The 18596-nt window shown below is 31.7% G+C and overlaps 1 protein-coding gene across 1 annotated transcript; it reads left to right on the top strand.

Annotated features, from left to right (window-relative positions):
- The first annotated feature begins 10829 nt into the window (after window positions 1-10829).
- Window positions 10830-12063, top strand: LOC123302935 (putative nuclease HARBI1). Its single transcript, XM_044886028.1, has 3 exons — window positions 10830-10972; window positions 11049-11285; window positions 11359-12063. Exons 2-3 carry the CDS (start codon window positions 11232-11234, stop codon window positions 12061-12063), a joined length of 759 nt encoding a protein of 252 aa, XP_044741963.1. The 5' UTR covers window positions 10830-10972; window positions 11049-11231.
- The last annotated feature ends 6533 nt before the right edge of the window (window positions 12064-18596 follow it).

Raw genomic sequence — 18596 nt, 5'->3', positions numbered from 1 at the left:
AAGCAATGAATAAAATTCTACAACGGTGTCCACCAATCAAAAACATTCAGAGTGATATGGGAAAGGAATTTTACAACACATACTTTCAACAATTGATGAAAATAAAAAAAATAAATCATTATTCTACATTTTCCACAAAGAAAGCAGCCATATGCGAACGATTTATTCGAACTTTTAAAGGTTTGCTTTATAAAAATTTTAATTTACAAGGTTCTTATAACTGGTGTGATTCACTACAAAAAATTTGTAAACAATACAACGATACAAAACACAGAACCATCAAAATCCCACCGTCTCATGTTAATAAAACGAATGAACAAGAACTATTATCTACCGTATATAATTACAACTATATCGAGGAAAAAAAACCGAAATTTAAAATAAATGATTATGTGCGGATTAGTAAACACAAATCTGTTTTCGATAAATCATATCTTCCAAATTGGTCAGTTGAGGTGTTTAAAGTGGTTCGTGTTCGGAAGACTCATCCAATTTCTTATATGTTACATGATTTAAATGAAAATCCAATTAAAGGTGCATTTTATACGCATGAACTGTTAAAAACAAATTATCCAAATTCTTATTTGATTGAGAAAATTTTCAAGAGGCGTGGAAACAAAATTTATGTAAAATGGCTTGGTTTTCCAGGGAAGTTTTGGATTAATAGCAAGGATTTATTGTAAAAACAAATTGTTTCATTCAATAAATAAAAATACATTTTTTTATATTTAAACATCTATTTTATTTCATTTCCAATTTTATAATGTCCTAAAGCTAATGTGTGTATATTATCTGCTAAAATAAATCTTTTATCATCATTACACGATAATGATTTCTTATTCTGTTCAATAGTATACAAATTGTGATTTTTACTTCTAATAGTAAACATTTTTACAAAACTTTGTTGATTATGAAATAGTGTATTATAATAATCGTCAAAAGTAATCTTTTTAACGCATGCTCGAGATATCCCCTTTGCACGTTTAGTACAATCAACCTCCTTATCCAATCTATACGCGTACATTTTTGGACGCAAACCTATGTATTCCGAAATTATACGCCCACCACTCTCATCCTTCATAACCCCAATTTTTTTTGCGTTTACTAACGGAATTTTATATACATTATTTTCATCATAATTTGATGTGTCAAATTTCTCAGTGTTTTGTTTTATCACTTCATAAATATTTAATTCCCCTGGTTTCAACTCGACATATATTATCACGGAATCTGTATCTGTGTAACAGAGTTCAATGTATGTGAAAAATTGTTTAAACCAGTAATAAAAGGCATATATCATGGTTTTCGCGATTTCGAGAATACAAACCCCCACAATTATAGGTTTTGAATAAACGATTTCCTCTTTACCCATTTCTATTATAGCAATATTCTCTTCAATTAATGTCACGTTTTTACATCTTGGGTTTGCTAACATTTTTCTCAATCCATATCTTCCTTCCCACCTACAAACAATTCTTATGTGTCTGTGATTACGTACATTTTCCAAAAATTTCCCAAAAACAGAATTGACCATTAATTTGAAAAAATTTTTTTCAAACTCGTTGGAAGCTAATTTTCTTAACCTTGCATTTAACTCTACATATGTCTTTAGCCAACATGATTGATTAAATCGTAAAACTCTATGAACTTTTTCTAATTCCAAACCAAACTTTATACATTGTTTTAAATTTCTTATATGTAATACATAATTTTCCTTTTTAAAAAATGTTGTAACCAACTTATCAACACCCCCAATTTTTTTCCTTTCTGGTAAAAATGGAAGACAATTCTGAACGTCGTGTAAGTGTTGTGGTATACTTATAGTGGCCTCTAAAATATAACCCATTTCTCCATTTTCATCAATATCCTCTACTTTTAAATTATTTATTTCATTTTCTGTTAAAAATGTAAAATTTGAGAGAGGTAGTGGGTATGTCATTGCTTCTGCGTACTGTGAATTTATATCAAAATATGTAATATATGCTTCTGGTATAGATGAGTCAAATTTTTCCATGAATGGATTATTCGCCTTAGCATACCTTTTAGATACCATAGTCAAACCCCCTCTGATACCACTTTCTAACATATTAATTTTGTCAATATCTTTAATTATTTCCATTTTTACCTTTGTTACTTTTAACATACAATCATAAGCCAATCCAGGTATAGTATAATAATGCATACAGTCTAATTTATAGATTTTTAATGATACATTACGAAATTTTTCGATGGCATCAGCCATCAGGAGTACATCACACTTTAAATACAAATCACTATATTCACCCATATTTTTTATATTAAATTTATCCCACACATTACAAGCGTGGTTGTATTCTTCCTCCGATAATTCACAATCGTTAAGTTTGTTATAAAAGGATGAAATGGGGGGTAATTGTTTTTCTTCAAATACCTCCCACCTATTTACATAATCATATGGGAAAATACCCTTCTGTTTTAAAAGGTGATAGTACGGATGAGATCCAAATTCCTCCTTCAAAAATATAAAATCTTCAGATGATAAATTTTTAACTAATTTATCTAAAGATGAATTCAAAAATTTGTAAGAATCTAAAAACCTTAATTTTACATCACCTACTTTTTTTGATATTGAAATGTATTTTTCATTGGTTATCGCTAAAATTTCTATTGGATGTTTATTGAAGTTCAATTCTCTAATCAAAAAGTGAAAGTCGTAATTAGCACCATTGTGAAAAACTATCGGGATATATTTAGGTAACTGATTTTTCAAATTGCAGGTCACATGTGCACACCCAGCATAGTTGTTTTCTTTTAACAAATGAATATGATCTCGCGCTTTTTGCTCACCATTTTGAAAAGGTTTTTCACAAATATAACATTCAGTTGCAGTTTGAAATGATTTTTCATCTGCTTCTGTCATATGAATTTTGAAATTTTGTTTAATATACAATGAATATTGATTGGCTATTTCTCTAAGTTTATCAACAAATTTTTTTGTGGCATCTACACCTCGATATAACCAAAAAAAATTTAGTTCTTTATGGTAAGCAAAAACACCAAACATGGCTACCGAATATGGAGTATGATGTTGATAGTAATCCGTATATGAAAATTCTCCATTATTTGAACACTTTGAAACAGGTTGTAGAAGGCTTTCAAAATCTGCGTAAATCGTTAGAACTGTTTTAAATTTATAATTAAAATGTTCAAACTCTATGAAATTTTTTTCAGGGAAAACTATTTTAACAGCATCAAAATCATTACACATTTCTAAGTGATTATCAAGTTTTTGTTGAGATGAAAAGGGTTGTATACATCTGCTACAGATAAATTGCTTTTTAAGAGAAGTTGATATTTGAGAACTGCATAGACGTCCTAAATCACGTATTAAAACATAGTGTATTTTTTCACCTTTACTAATGAGTAGCAAATTAACATGATTAATTTTAACACTTTTTGTATGATATAATGGTCCAATAACCGTTCTGTTATCCGATTTTAGTCCATATACATTAATAGATATTTCAGGATTCAGTTTCTCAAATTTGTGGATATCACGAATTTCAATTGGAAACTTAATACCCTTTATATTTAAGGTGTGAATGTACTCTGTATAGTTTTGAACCCTTTGAGGGTTACGTTTTCTATAAATAGACGCTAAAATACAATACAAAAAACAATAATTATCCTGATTTAAAATATTTACACACGCTTTTTTTCCTTTTATAAAGCTCGGTAGCGCGATATATGACCCTCCACCAGAATTTAACACGTCGTTTCTACCCATAAACAATTGAATATAAATCAGTTTCTGTACAACCCCTCCGCTACCGCGTTTTTGAAATTCTTCAATTTTGAGATCTATGTCTTTTCTACAATCGCTATACCATTTAGAAAAGTTTGTTGTAGCATCATATGTTTCCAGCTTGGTTTGAAAAAAAAACTTGTCTATAACCTCATTTTCACCTTTCTTTATACACATCTCACAGCAAATAAGAATGCTTACTTTTAGTCTAAAATGCAATTTTAAATAATCACTAATTTTATTATATACTAAGTCTTTCTTATCCAAAAACATCTCTTTCACACTTATTGTATTTGAAAAATTGTATGATTGCCCCGTAAAGATGTTGTTTTTGAACCCAGTTTGTTGATGAACCCACTCTGAAATGTAAAAATAATAATTGGTACGTAAAAAAGATAAACTCAACAAAAAACAACTCAGCATTTTCTAAAAACTTTTGTTTTAATATTTTTTTCGCCATGTTTTTAATTTTTTATTTCTATCCAAATTTGATAAACACTTGTTTGAATCTCCTTCTTCTTCTTCTTCTTCTTTTTTCTTCTTCTTTTTTCCTCTCACGTTAAATCTATACTTTCAAATTCAGATTGTTTGGTACAAACTTTTCTCTTTGATTTTTCAAAATTTTGAAAGGTTGTTTTGTTTTATAAAGCAAATTTTTATTTTCCAAATATTTACACGTCTCTATTAATTCACGTTCGACATCTTCATCAAACCATTGCATTTCTAGAAGAATCTTATATTTATTATAATAAATATAATGTTACAATCACAATACATTATATTCACCAATCAACTCTCTTACTCAAGAAATACAAAACTATCTTTTAACTATAATTTCCACTATTTATACAAACGGTCAACACTTTCAAATAATTGTTAAAAATTGTGTGTTTCCACCTAAATATTAATTCTCACCCCTTAAGCATGCATTAATGACTCATACTCCTCACCCCCCCGTATGAAACTAAAAATATTGTTTTAATTCATTAAAAATGACACATTTTCACCTGGCCATCCAAAAAAAAAAACTCTTAATTTATTGGTATTTTCTTGATTTTTATCAAAATTCACAATCAATAAATTTAATATTAAGTTTTTTATCAAAACATATAAGAAACATTTGATTTATGGATTACCAAAAATAATATGCATGATAATATGCCGTTATAAAAATATAGGCAGAGTTGGATTTTAGGGTGATTAAATACTCCTTGTTAACACGTCGTGGTGACAATAATAGTGTTTCAAAATAAATTCGTTTATATCATTTAAACATACAATAAACACCCCCATATTACTCATTATCATTCAATCACCTTGAATGTACTTCATCTATTGAACCTTCGAATTTTCTCTTATCTATAAAGTAATTACGATAAAAATCCACCAGCTGTTCCCAAATACACCTTGTTGCCGCTACATGGTGCCAATAACAGTCTTTCAAAATATATATTTATTTATTGTTTTACATACACATTAACACCCTCCTATGACTCATCATCATTCAACCCCCTGAATGTATTTTACTAGTTATTAAAATTTGTATAATGGCGGTAATCCACCGTGTTTTCCCTAACATGGTAGAGGGGGTATCATTATTTTATATAAAACACACAAGATATTTCAACTTAAAATCATTCTTATTTTTTACTATATACAAGTAAAAAAATTTTGTGAGTTATTTTGTTACATAAATCACTTTTATTTCAATAAAAAGTAAAAAAATGACTCAAGTTCAAGTTGAAAATTATATGCAAACTATAAACCAATCCTGCAAGGGTTTGCTTTGTGCGTTCGAATTACCACTAACACCATGTGGATCAAAATTTTTGAAAATTGGTATACACCCCATCAGTCATAATACAATTATTCAACTTCATTCTTCAAATTTTAATAAATCAATTACATTGTGCATCGAAAATTGGGAGAAATTAATGGAAAAAAGTGATGAAATTGAAAATTTTATTACGGATGATACACTAATAGAAATGACACCCATCAATTTACAATCGTTGGTTATATCATCGTTTTGGTATGTTAACAAAAAAAATTTTAAATTTTGTGAAAATAATGTTTACATTTCACTCTCGTCATCAACAATGAGCCACCTAATTCGAATGCAGGAACTTATTAAATGCAAATTGGAAATGTTTAAATCATTGAATATGAAACAATATTTTCAACAACTTAAAAGAAGATGTTCATCTGAAGAATCACAAGTAGAATTTAAGGACGTTTACTTCCAATCTTTAATAAATGGAGAGAGAAATTTACTGAAAAAATCAGCTGCAATGGAATTACTTTTTTATTATCCAAATCTTCTTTTTTAAAATTATACCAGTCTAACATTCATTGTATGTAATAGAAAAAAAATGTATTAAAATGTACTTTTTTTTAAAAAAAAACTTCTTAGATTTATTTTTATACACTCTAGTATATATTTATTTATAAATAATAAGAAATGATCTCACTAACTTAGACGTAATAGTATACCCTTTGTATATTTTAATATAATTTATTAAATTTATAAAAAATAAATATGAGTATATGATTTTTATTATTTGTTTGTAAGTGATATATAGGTATACACCATATTCAATGTGTCAGCAATTTTTTTGAAAGATGATTAGGGGGGCTCATCAAATTATGACATCATTCTTTTTTCCTGATGTGATTTTAAAATTTAACTCCTTCAAGAATTTAGTGTTTGTACATCATTCGCTTACAACAAAATCGTTTTCTCTCAAGTTATTAAAAATGAATAAAATTATTATAACCAAGTATTTTGTGTGCATTATTGTGTCGTGTAGTGTCATATCACATATAGTGATCAACAATCTCCAAATACATGAAATTAAAAATGATATTAAAAAAATTAATTTCAATTTCAATAAAATTTACGAAACAATACAAGAAGAGTCTTCTTCAAACGAATGGAATATAACAAACACAATCAACGATTTGTTTCTTTTGGAAATTATGAACGGAATAGAAGATGGACAATCAAAACAATTGCAGTATTTACTGTACATTGAAAGAAACATTACGAGGAACATTAAAAATTTTATAAAAGATCTGACTGGTGTTTTAATGTATTATATAAAACACATCATTAATAACCCCGAAAAAAGTCAAGCAACCCCCCCTGGTATGATTTTTCTTTGCGTTGTAAAAATGTGCTTTTTCATTCATTTTAACGTTTTATTTTAGATCAATTTTTTCAAATCAGTATAATCTAATATATTCTTAAATATCTTAAATAACTTTGGTAAGTTTTTTATATCAATTTTTTTATTTTAAAAATTTGTGTTTATTTATTCTAATTTTTGTTTTAGATCAATTAAAAATAAATGTTTATCTTAATTTTAAAATTGTATATTATACTTAAAAAAAAATAACAATTTTTATAATCTAACCCCTCAATAAATAATGAATTGTATATCATATTCGTAAAGTTGTTTATTTGCATTATCCTTCCATCTTCCATTTCAAATACTCATTGTGCATAAATATATAGATAATATGTATTATCATATGAAGTACACCCCTGCATTATTTGATTTAGATTACTCAAAGGTTATTAAACTGTATTAATATCCAACAAGTGTTGGCATAGGTAAGTATCAATTTTTTATTTCCTTAATTTTACATGTAAGGTCGTTGACATGCTGCAATTATATAGTAAATAGGTCAAAGAGAATCATCACCCTTGTTTTCTTATCTCCCCTTTATCATTAAAACACACCAGGACACGACAACCCACATACATTTGCAATGTCGTTGTATATAGGTCAAAGTGTGCTAGAACATCTTCCCTATATGTAGGTCAAACTGTGCTTGAATCATCACCCTTTGTGTCTTATCTTCCCCAATATCTTTAAAACACATCACTACGGTCATCTATCATGCAAGGTCGTTGTATATAGGTCAAATTGAATTCTTTGTTTCTTATCTCCCCCTTTATCATTAAAACACACCAGGACACCTCAACCCACATACATTTGCAAGGTCGTTGTATATAGGTCATAGTGTGCTAAAACCTGTTCACTATATTCTATATGTAGGTCAAACTGTGCCAGAACCAGCTTAGTGTCACTACTTAGGTGAATGGTTTAGAGGTGGTAAATACTCAACTATCTGTTTTTCACTGTTATCGATGGAAAGTTTACTATGAAAACCTAACCACATTGGTGTTGATGGCAATAAAGAAAAACATAAACTCCATACTATATCTTTTATAACTGCGCTGTCTTTGGAGACTCTACAGCCGCTTATCATTCCAGAAATATCACTAAGAGGTAGAAGGGTATTTTCAGCAACAGGCTTTTTGGGGTATGGTGGAATATCGCGACCAAAAAAATCAAATTTCCGTCTTCTGCGATTTGTCGAATGCTCTTCATTTTCAACAGAGGTACTGGGTCTTGCAATCTCTAAGGTATTAGATGCTGGAAACTGATAAACTATACCTACAGTATCATGTAAAGTATCCTTACCATTGATTGTATCAACAAACCTATCATAATTATCAAATGCTACATTAGTGCATAGAGTATTATCAGCTGTAATACTTGATGGTAAGATATTTTCATTTTCACATGCGACTGTAGTCATTTCCGTTTCTAATTCCTCAGCAATATTATAACTGACCGTGGATCCATAATTATTTAGCATAGTCAATAATTTCCGACTGTTTGTCATGGACTTTACCGCTAAACCGAGCATCAAATGTTTCGATGGTTTAATTCTACCTTTCGTAGTACAATAAATAATATCTTGACAGATTGACTTTATTTTTACTAAATCATCATCTGAATTTCGTCGCCTATAATCGGGACCTTGAATAAGATCACACATGAAATTAAAAAGTTCCTCAGGAACTTGACATTCACCTCTAATTATGTCGTCGACTGTAATTTTAGCTGGTAATTTATTGGGTTTAATCGCATTTATCGAATTACGGACAATATAAGCGACATTTTGTACTTTGTTATTTTCGCTTTCAACAAAATCTGTTAAAACTTTATTCATTTGTAAATTTTTTTTGTGAACTATTTTTTTATTATGCGGAGCACTAGATGAGGTAATAGCTACTACTTCATTGTATTCATTAAGAATTTTTTTCTGAAGATTTTGTGGTGTATAATCACCAAAACAATTGTCAATTCCATTAATTTAACATATCACAGCTGGACAAAGTGTGCTTTTTGCGCTTCCATGTGCTCCTCAGGTAGATTGAAGAGCGGGTATACTTTCGGGAGTGCGAGTGAGAGAGAAATAGGGTATACCCTATTATAATTGTTCCTTTGCAGTCAAACTTTGCCCAGCTCTGGCTTATATCAGTTTAAGAAATACAGGTAGAAGACCATTTCTATATATTTGTGTTCCCAACAGGGCAGGTAAGAAATTGGAGTCTACCTGTCTCATTCCCACTTGCATAGCAGACAAAGGAAAAAGTGTAATAAAATTTTGGGCTTGTTGCTGTAGTTAAAGTGTAAGACTTTGAGAGAAGCAATTGAAAACTATTTTGTAAGTGAACAATTAGCAACAGTTGCAGTAAGGTAAAGACCATGGACACTTAATGCTACAGAGTGTATTATTTCCTTCGTTTAAATCAGGGCTGGGCAGGCAGTACAGCAATCGAAAGCAATAAATATGTTTTCTAAACTTACCGTGTTCAAGGTTGAACTGACATCCATTGACATTGTTGTATCACTCTCGGGAAACACGTCAGATCCTTGCGAAACGCTTCCAGAATGTTCTTGGAGCAACCCTACACTTGACGAACTAAATTGAGAATTCTGCAAAAAATAAATAATTTAATTTAGAGCTTTCAGTTTGAGTTTAATGTAGGAAAGTTTTATCAAGTACTATTGAATATATAAAAATAATTAATGTATCGTAGTCATTAAAAAATGTCAAAAAAGTAATAATACTTACATCAACATTTCCAAACATTTCATTCAATTCTTGACGATATTGCGCTTTTAGAATTGTAAATTTTTTCAAACACGCTGAATGATAACCAACATTGTTGTCAGCATCTTGAGGCACAATAATGTCACTATATTTGAATTGTTTAACCACTCTGTACTCCAATATCTGATGACATTGTTTTAATTTCTCATCAGTGAATTTTAAAACATTGGCAGAGTTTCCACACAAAAAAAATTCATTTTTAGAACTTCGAAAATATATATTCAATAGAAAAATATATATTTAATAAGAATATCACACCACAGCAAATAAACTCGACAGAACACGATGAGATCAAATGCTCTACTGGCATAGAGTAGAGAAGCGTTACCCAAGCGTTTAGGAATGAACACGTAATAGAATCCCTACCCTGTCATATTTCCCCCATTATATTATAATAAATATAACTTTGACCATAAAGCAAATGGTCAAAATTCTCGTCGCCTCGACGCAGATGTACCTGAAAGAAGTGAATAGAGGGAGACTTGGAAGTTCCAACGCAGCTTGGTATAAGTTTTTTTATCTCTCTCACTCTACTGAAATCATACCTTTAAAGAAAATGAAATTATTTGTTACATTTACAATTAACTAAAGGTGCAATTTCATGCTGACGCTTGACGCTGGTTGAGAGCGTCAAATCTAGTCACGTGGTCCAATTTCGACTAGAGCGTCATCTTTAATAATTCTAGCGTCAAATCAACGAGCGTCAAGCGTCAAACCTCATAACCTTGCGTGAAAGCGTCAAAACAAAAAAACGTAAACAGAATCTGTGACTTTATTAGTAAAGATTGAGTATTTATACGTAGCTGGATATTTTATTACAAATCAAAAAATGATTGGTGCCAACAAATATCAGAAATGGATTTACGAATGCCAAAAAAAAATTTACGAAGCAGAGATAGCTTCAATTAAGCGAAAAAGAATTTTAGCAGCTCTATTATTAAGTGAAATGTTTTCTGAAATGAAGAATAAAAAAAGAGTTTATACAAAAAAACAGTTCTGGATTCATCCTATATTTAAATTACGGCGTGAACATGGCTTTTTTGAAGCGATATTTCCGACTTTGAGTTCGTTCTCTGATAAATTTGAGAACTATTTTAGAATGTCATCAACCCAGTTTGAAGAATTGTTGTGTTTAATTGGTCCTTATATTTGCAAAAAAAAAGTAGTAAGAGAAACTATCTCGCCATCAGCACGACTTGCACTGACACTAAGGTAAAAGTTATTTACAATATTTTTCATGATAAATAATTAATTTCATCATTATGTTTATTTAAACTTCTGTTATTAGATACTTAGCAACGGGAGATTGTTTAAGTTCAATATCTTATCAATACCTTGTTGGTTTCTCAACAACTGTGAAGATAATAGAAGAAACATGTCAAATTATTTGGGATATTTTGAAACAAAAAGTACTCCCATATCCACTAAATACTGCTGACTGGCTCAAAATAGCAAATGGCTTTGAAGAACAATGGCAATTCCGCATTGCATTGGTGCAATTGATGGAAAGCATGTGAGAATACAGGTAAAACATTGTTTAATTTCTTTGCTTACAATACTCGTCTAACAATTTATATATTTATGAATACTTCTTGCAGTGTCCAGACAATGGTGGTTCATCATATTTTAACTATAAATATCATCACAGCATCGTATTATTAGCTATTTGTGATGCTAACTATTCTTTTACTTTTGTGGATATTGGCGCTTATGGTCGGCGCAGCGACGGAGGTATATTTCGTGACTCTGAAATGGGTAAAAAGTTTGAGAAACGAGAGATGAATGTTCCAAAACCGGAGCTGCTAACGGTTGATGGCATGCCTTTACCATATGTATTAGTTGGTGACGAAGCTTTTCAGTTAACTAGTTTTTTAATGCGACCATATCCTGGAAGAGGTGGTCTTAATCAAGAGCGTCATATTTTCAACTATCGGCTTAGTCGTGCTCGAAGAACAATAGAAAATGCTTTTGGCATATTGGTTAGTCAATGGAGAATATTGAAAAAACCAATAGAATCTACTGTTGAGAACGCAGTGAAGATTGTTCAAGCAGTAGTAGTTCTTCACAATTGGCTTAGAAAATCTGATAATGATAATACTTACATTCCATCTGAAATGGTAGATAATGATGGACCAAATGGATTTGTACCTGGACTTTGGAGAAAAAACAGCGATTCCGCTCTAGAGGACAACAAAGCTTATGGTAACAATTTTAGCAGTCGCATAGCTACACAAATTAGAGAAGAATTCTGTGACTACTTTAACTCAGAAGGAGCTGTTCACCGGCAATACAACAGAAATTAACATTTAAAAAAATTGTACAAAATATTTAAAAAGACTAATTTTTATATTAATTATTTACAAGAATAAATTGAAACAATTTTTCATTGCACTTTTTATTTATTACGATGAAAATTATAAAAAAAAAACTTGTATCAGTTTTCGGCCGAAAACTTCTGACCATATTTTTGGACCAAGTTTAAAACTTGCATGCATGCATCAAAGTGATAATTTGCGGGAAATTTCCTTATTTGTTCAGCAGCCCCACTCAATAAATGGTCAATTAAATCCATTGTAGGTTTTTCGGGTAATACTAATGGCGGATTTTCTTTTGACATAACATCAACAAGACGGTTTATAGCTTGTATTGATGAGCTGTCTTGAGACTCATTTCCTTTATTCCTGCTACGTCTGGACTGACTAGAGATTAAACATTTAGTATAAAATTAAAACTATTAGTATTATTATTATTATTTTTTATTATTATTCATCTATTTCATGTACCTGGTGTGCTGTGATTTATATGAGAAATATTATCCTCCACGGCAGTATCGGTATCGTCAGTAAAAGCGTCAGAATTGATTTGGTTACTCTCATTTTCGTCCAATTGGTTGTTACTTGAGCTTTCGACATTACTGCTGGTGCTAAAATTTCTCAATATTATTAACATCGAATGATCAATTCTCGTTATAATTTTAAAATTAATTATACTTACTTTTTTAAAAGACAGGAATCTCGCAAAAACTCACAACGTTGGTAGAATTTCCAATTTTCTTTTGGAGTAATTCTCGCTGAGCCACTTGCCCGATGTTCTGCTCTGACTATTTTTCTATACGTGTCACGAAGACTTTTGAATTTTGTTTTTGCATTCTCGGCGCTGATAACATCTGCAATTTATTAAATTCAATAGGTTTATTAACGCAATTACTCACTAGCATGATGAAAAGAAAATAAATAGTTTAGTATTTTCAGTACAGTACCATTTAATTCAGTTGATACCTCTTGCCACAAAGCAGCTATTTTTTCTCTGCTGCGTTCCTCTATTGGAATCTCAAAATTCCATAAAGGAATTCTATCTTCAACAGCCATCAGGAGAATCTCAACTTCATCGTCGCTTAACTTCTTCTGCTGATTTACTTGTTTAAGCTGACTTCTCTTGATTTTCTTTGCCGGAGGCTCTAAGAATTTATTATTGCTTGCATCATCGCAAACAACTTGTTCCCCACCATCTTCACAAGCAGATCGACGAACGATGGTTTTTCCATCATCTAAAAATACATTTTTACATTTTATTCTCTTATTGTTTCATGTCACTTAGATATAGCTTACCCAATACAGGATAAAAATAATTATTATTGTCCACAAAAATTTTATTATAACCTTCCACGCATGAATGCGAATTGTAGTCGGTAACAATTGTTTCACATATACCACATGTGTACACAACTTCTATTGTCTAAATAATAAAAAAAAATGAGCATTATTTATTAAGGAAATGTCAAGCTTAAATTCTTTGAATTTAAGAATTAATAACTCACCTCTTCATCCATTACGGTTTTAACAAAATAAAGAAATTAGGTTTATAGTCTAGGAGCCAGTGACAGATTTTCACGACCAAGTCCCTCCCAATCAAAAATTTGTGAAATGCATTAGGGATTTATACTACGAATACTCGCGACCGTCAGCTGCGACTCCGTGGGTGGGGCGGGCAGTGGCAGCCTCCCACGCATGGAGGAAAAAAAAATCTTTTCAGTCATTTCCTCCCATTTGAAAATTTGTCAGATTATAGTTTACCTAGTATTTTAAAGAAAAAACAAAGTCAGCTGACCATAACATGGTGGATTATATATCAGCTGGCTGCTTGAACATGAAAAAAAAAATTTATATTTTCAATGATTTCCTCTCAACTAAAAATTTACCTGGTGGTCGTTTATATGCTACTATGAATGAAAATTAATGTCAGCTTGCTATATCTAAGTGGAAAGTTTGTCAGCTGGTACCTTCAAAGGTGTAACGCAGCAACATCGATCACCTACTGTATCTTATCAGCTGACGACTTTTCCCTTGACTTACAGCTAGCTGATTTTTTTCATTATTTACTAGAGCATATTAACAATCATCCTATAAATTTTCGCCCGAGAGAAAATAACGTATCTTAAGTTATTCGGCAGTATGCTTGATTTGAGTGTTTTGATAACAAATTTAAAGATAAATAATGGAGAAAATGTTGGTATGAGTGAATTAATTAATGAATAATTTATTGTAGTTAAATATTTTTTTAATTTATTAACTTTCATTTCAACGAATTCATTAAAAATAACAATCAAAATTAATCACTTTCATTCTCGGCTTTGGCTTGAGTCGCTTTCATCTCTCTCTGATTCACTGTCAGAGTCGCTATCAGAGTTAGATGCGATCATATCTTCATCATCATCATCTGTAAAAAGATGAAAAAAAAAATTATTAATCCGTGTGTATAGTAAAACATGATCATATAAAAAAATAAAAATATAAAAACCTTTTTCAGGCTGAATGGTTATCTCTTCAATTGACGTTGGTAACTGAGTCACAGAAAACCAATCCAGTTCGAATCGGTTGTCTACTTCTTCCCAACCATAGTCTGTAGGTTCTTCAGTTGTTGGAACTTTAAGGTTAGCGTGAGACCAAATTTGTGCAATGTAACACGCCCTCAAATATTGCTTGTGCAGTTCTGATTTGCATGGTGGTAGAGAAGAACCGTCAATACCTTTTTTAGGCAACTTGAATTCATCGTTACTGTCCAAAAATTTGTAAGTTTTTTGGAACAGTGCAACCCTAGCGTCGTTAATTTTTTTTAACCGATTAAGGCCATACATCTGACAAGCAAACTCCTGAATTTTTCGGAACATATCTTCCCTGTTCATCGATGGATCTGACATTTGTACAAAACACTCCGTAAAAGCTTCAGATTTGGACATAATTGAAAATGGACGCTTCTTGCCTTTTCTAAAAAATGCTGGGTTGTAGTCGCATCCTGTAAATGCATGGAATGCTGGAAGTGCTGCACTCAAATTCGATCCCAAAGTTTCATACAGTTGAGTGACATTGATGAACCTCATATGTTTTCCAACACCGACTTCCATAAAAACGTTAACATGTTGTGAAACATGAACCATATTAGCTAACATTATGACTAAAACATCAGTGTCAGAACAACGAATCGTTAAGTTAGCACTAAAATCGATTTGGCAAGCGTGAAAAATCATTTTTGTATCCGCTTCTTCATGAGCTGGACACGAAAATGCGTGCTCTACAGTTCTGACAACTTTTCCATCAGCAACCACGTATCTGTAACAACCATCAGTATTCACAAAAATAGTTTTGTTGCCGATGTATGATGCCATATAGTCTTGCTCCCAGTTGTCAATAAAGAACTCAACAAGTGCTTCCTTAAAATGAATATTTTTCAGCTCGACTGAAAAGTCTTTTTTTCGTACTTGATCCGGACCATCGATACGAAAGTTAGCTTGCTCCATACCTCGAAGTTTGTGTTCGGTATCCTTGATCGATGGAAAGATGTACCGATCAAAAGCAATGATGATAATCTTCGCTGTGTTGGCACAAATCATCTGTAAGACTTTTTTTGAAATGTTCCCAAAGCTAAGAGGTACGTCTTTCATTTGATGTAACATGAAATATCCATCGTATATAATGATATCCGTACTTGGAGGTGTCTCGGATTGCTTTTGCTTCTCTAATAAAGCCATCAATGCTGACTTGGGTGTTTTGCAGATAGACCCGTCAAGGTGGCAAAGAGATAGTGGCACTGGTGTTAACGGATAAGAAAGAACTTTATCCAAATCAAGTTCTTTCTTCAAAGAGATTTGAAGCAGTTGCCCAAATAAGTCACGCTGCATTCGAAGTTCCATTTCTCCTCGTCCAACCTTAACTTTTTTTTTCTTCGTCATATCAACAAAAGTATGGCACTTAACTTTTGGAATAGCTCGATCAAAATTGTTCGGATCTGTAACGCATCCGAGTATGAAATCCTCACGTCTTTTACTGTCTTCTTGTTCAATACTGAGTAGAAAATTCTCAATATGCTCGGGTGCTGCTTCACCAGTAGAAATATTGTATAAAACTAGTTTATCTAAATTCTCATCAAACGGATTTATATTACGATTAATACCGTCGATGAATCTGTGAAGATGTTCAGTACTTTTTTTTATTCGGCTATTTTTAAGATCTGCTGTCACATCTTGCACAGTGTTTAGTCCAGTTTCTTGCATTGTATGGCTGATAATTGTTGAACGAATGGTATGACTACGACACCATCGTTGCCTGGCTGAGATAGAATTGGTAATGTGAGAAATTCCAGTTAGCTTATTAGCAGCATCAGCATTTATTGTTTGCTCAAGAGTAAGATCAATAGGTTGTTTTGAAAAAGGTTTTTTGGTCCGCTTTATACCGAATGATCCCTTCTCAAAGTTCTCACGTAAGCCTGGATGAGTCTCGTCAACTTTTATTAAGTTATCAAGGTACTTTACTAAATAACGCGCATAATTTGGTTGATTGAAAACAAAATACAAATTAACTATTTTTAATAAAGCCATTTTAAACATTCCGAAGTTACTGGTACGGATACTCGTAGTAAGCACTAAGTAGTAATCGATCAATCTTACATATGTCATGTAATACTGCGCTGTCTTACCATGTTTGCCTTCTAATGTTTCTACTGTGAATTGCTCATATTTACTAAATATTTCCGTTAATTCAGCTTGTTGCAATAAAGGTTCAAATGCCCTTGTTTTCAGAAACCCTAACAAATAGGTTTTCAACTCATGGGGTAAATTTATTTTTTCTTGATGAATGAAGCGTTCAAAATGTAACATTTTCAATGCTAACGTAATCATAGGATGTAAACGCTTACATCTGTTGAAGTGTTTGCCACTAATGAACCCGTTGACTGATTCGTTGGCGAGTAATTCTTCATTTACCATGATGGTTGATAAACCACAATTATCTATGAATTTACCTACTGCCTTGAAGTACGCCATCATAATATGAAATGCTCCAAGGTGGATGAATAAATTATCAAAAGTGTTGGCTTCTGTGCTTTTGATCTGTAGCGCAATTTTTGCAATAGCAAGATCGTAAGTTACTTCAATGTATTTTTGCCCGCACTCACGAGTCACCTTTTGGCTTTGAATCATAGTCTCATAAACCGTATCTTTGCTTGTTGGTGAAGCATTGATCGTTGTTAAATAACAAATATTGTGCTTGGGAGATCGATCCTCATGCAATAAACTATTATAACCAACCCACATCGGTTTGCCTAATAATTGCAAATAGTGTGAAAGCATCCATGCGAAATCAATGTGCTTTACTGATTGAAGATTTATGGTGTTTAATTGTAATGATGCATCAGATGGCAGCATGCTTTCTATAAGTCTCGGTTTTTTGTTGAACTTATGTTGTTCTGGAGTAACAATATCAAAACTCCGTCTGTGTTTGCGAGATCGAGATGCCGAAACATTTTCCGCATTGATATCTGTGTCTACCTCACTGATAATACTACCTTCAATATCTTGATCTTGCTGTACATTAGTGTCCTCGACTACTGCTTCATCGATGACATCACTTTCCATCTGAACATCTTGCTGTACATTATCGTCTTCAACTACTGCTTCATTGCCAAGACTAACCCCAATCTGAATATCTTGCTGTACATTTTCATTATCAACTGCTTCTTCCATTACGATATTGTTTTCGATTTGAAAAATTATACCTACAGTATCGTGGAGCGTATCCTTGCCAGTTGTAGTTTCTACGAAACGATCATAATTGTCAAATGCAACTGCAGTATACAAGTGAGATGTTCGTAAAATACCTTCTGGACAAATTTCGGAAAGCTCACAAGAAGTGAATGTCGCCTCAGTCTCAAGGCCTTCCAATGTACTGTAGCTACAGCAATGACCATACCGATTAACAATGTTAATAATTTTTTTGCTGTTGGTTAAACTCTTCAAAGTCATGCCAAAACAAATATGTTTTGATGATTTAATTCGACCATTAAAAACAGCATAAATTACATCTTCGGAAAATGATTTGGCTAGCCTTGTTGTTCTTTTGTTTTGTCTCCGTCGATAATTTTCACCAGATATCAATTTTCTATAAAAATTTATTAATATTTCAGGAATTTCGCATTCACCGTCTATTAAATTTTTTGTTTTAATCTGATTCGGTAACTTCTGAAATTTCACTTGATGTATTTCTTCGTGAAGAATCCGCGCAGCAGCATCTAAAATATTTTGTTTTTCCACTTCATTTTGGATCATTATCCCTTTGAAAGGTTTTATAAGAATTTGGCCGTTGAAGGAGATTATGCTAATTTTTTTTGGAAATTTCTTTAACAATCTTTCTTTTAAATGATACGGTTTCAAACTGTAATTTGAAACATCTTGCTGATTACTTTTCAAGTGTTCAATAAACATATTATTTAAAAATTTCAAGAAGAAAGACTGCTCTTGTGAGATAATATTTTCCTCGACAAATTTTTCCACAATTTTATAGGCTTC

The sequence above is a fragment of the Chrysoperla carnea genome, chromosome X, assembly GCF_905475395.1.
Source record: "Chrysoperla carnea chromosome X, inChrCarn1.1, whole genome shotgun sequence".
Lineage (NCBI taxonomy): Eukaryota > Metazoa > Arthropoda > Insecta > Neuroptera > Chrysopidae > Chrysoperla > Chrysoperla carnea.
This window is presented reverse-complemented; position numbering and strand designations above follow the sequence as displayed.

What these genes read in the sequence shown, in the direction of transcription:
- LOC123302935 (XM_044886028.1), top strand. Translation starts at nt 11,232, where the DNA reads ATGGCAATTCCGCATTGCATTGGTGCAATTGATGGAAAGCATGTGAGA. An exon ending in GAAAGCATGTGAGAATACAG is followed by an intron (nt 11,286 to 11,358) that starts GTAAAACATTGT and finishes TACTTCTTGCAG; the next exon opens with TGTCCAGACAATGGTGGTTC.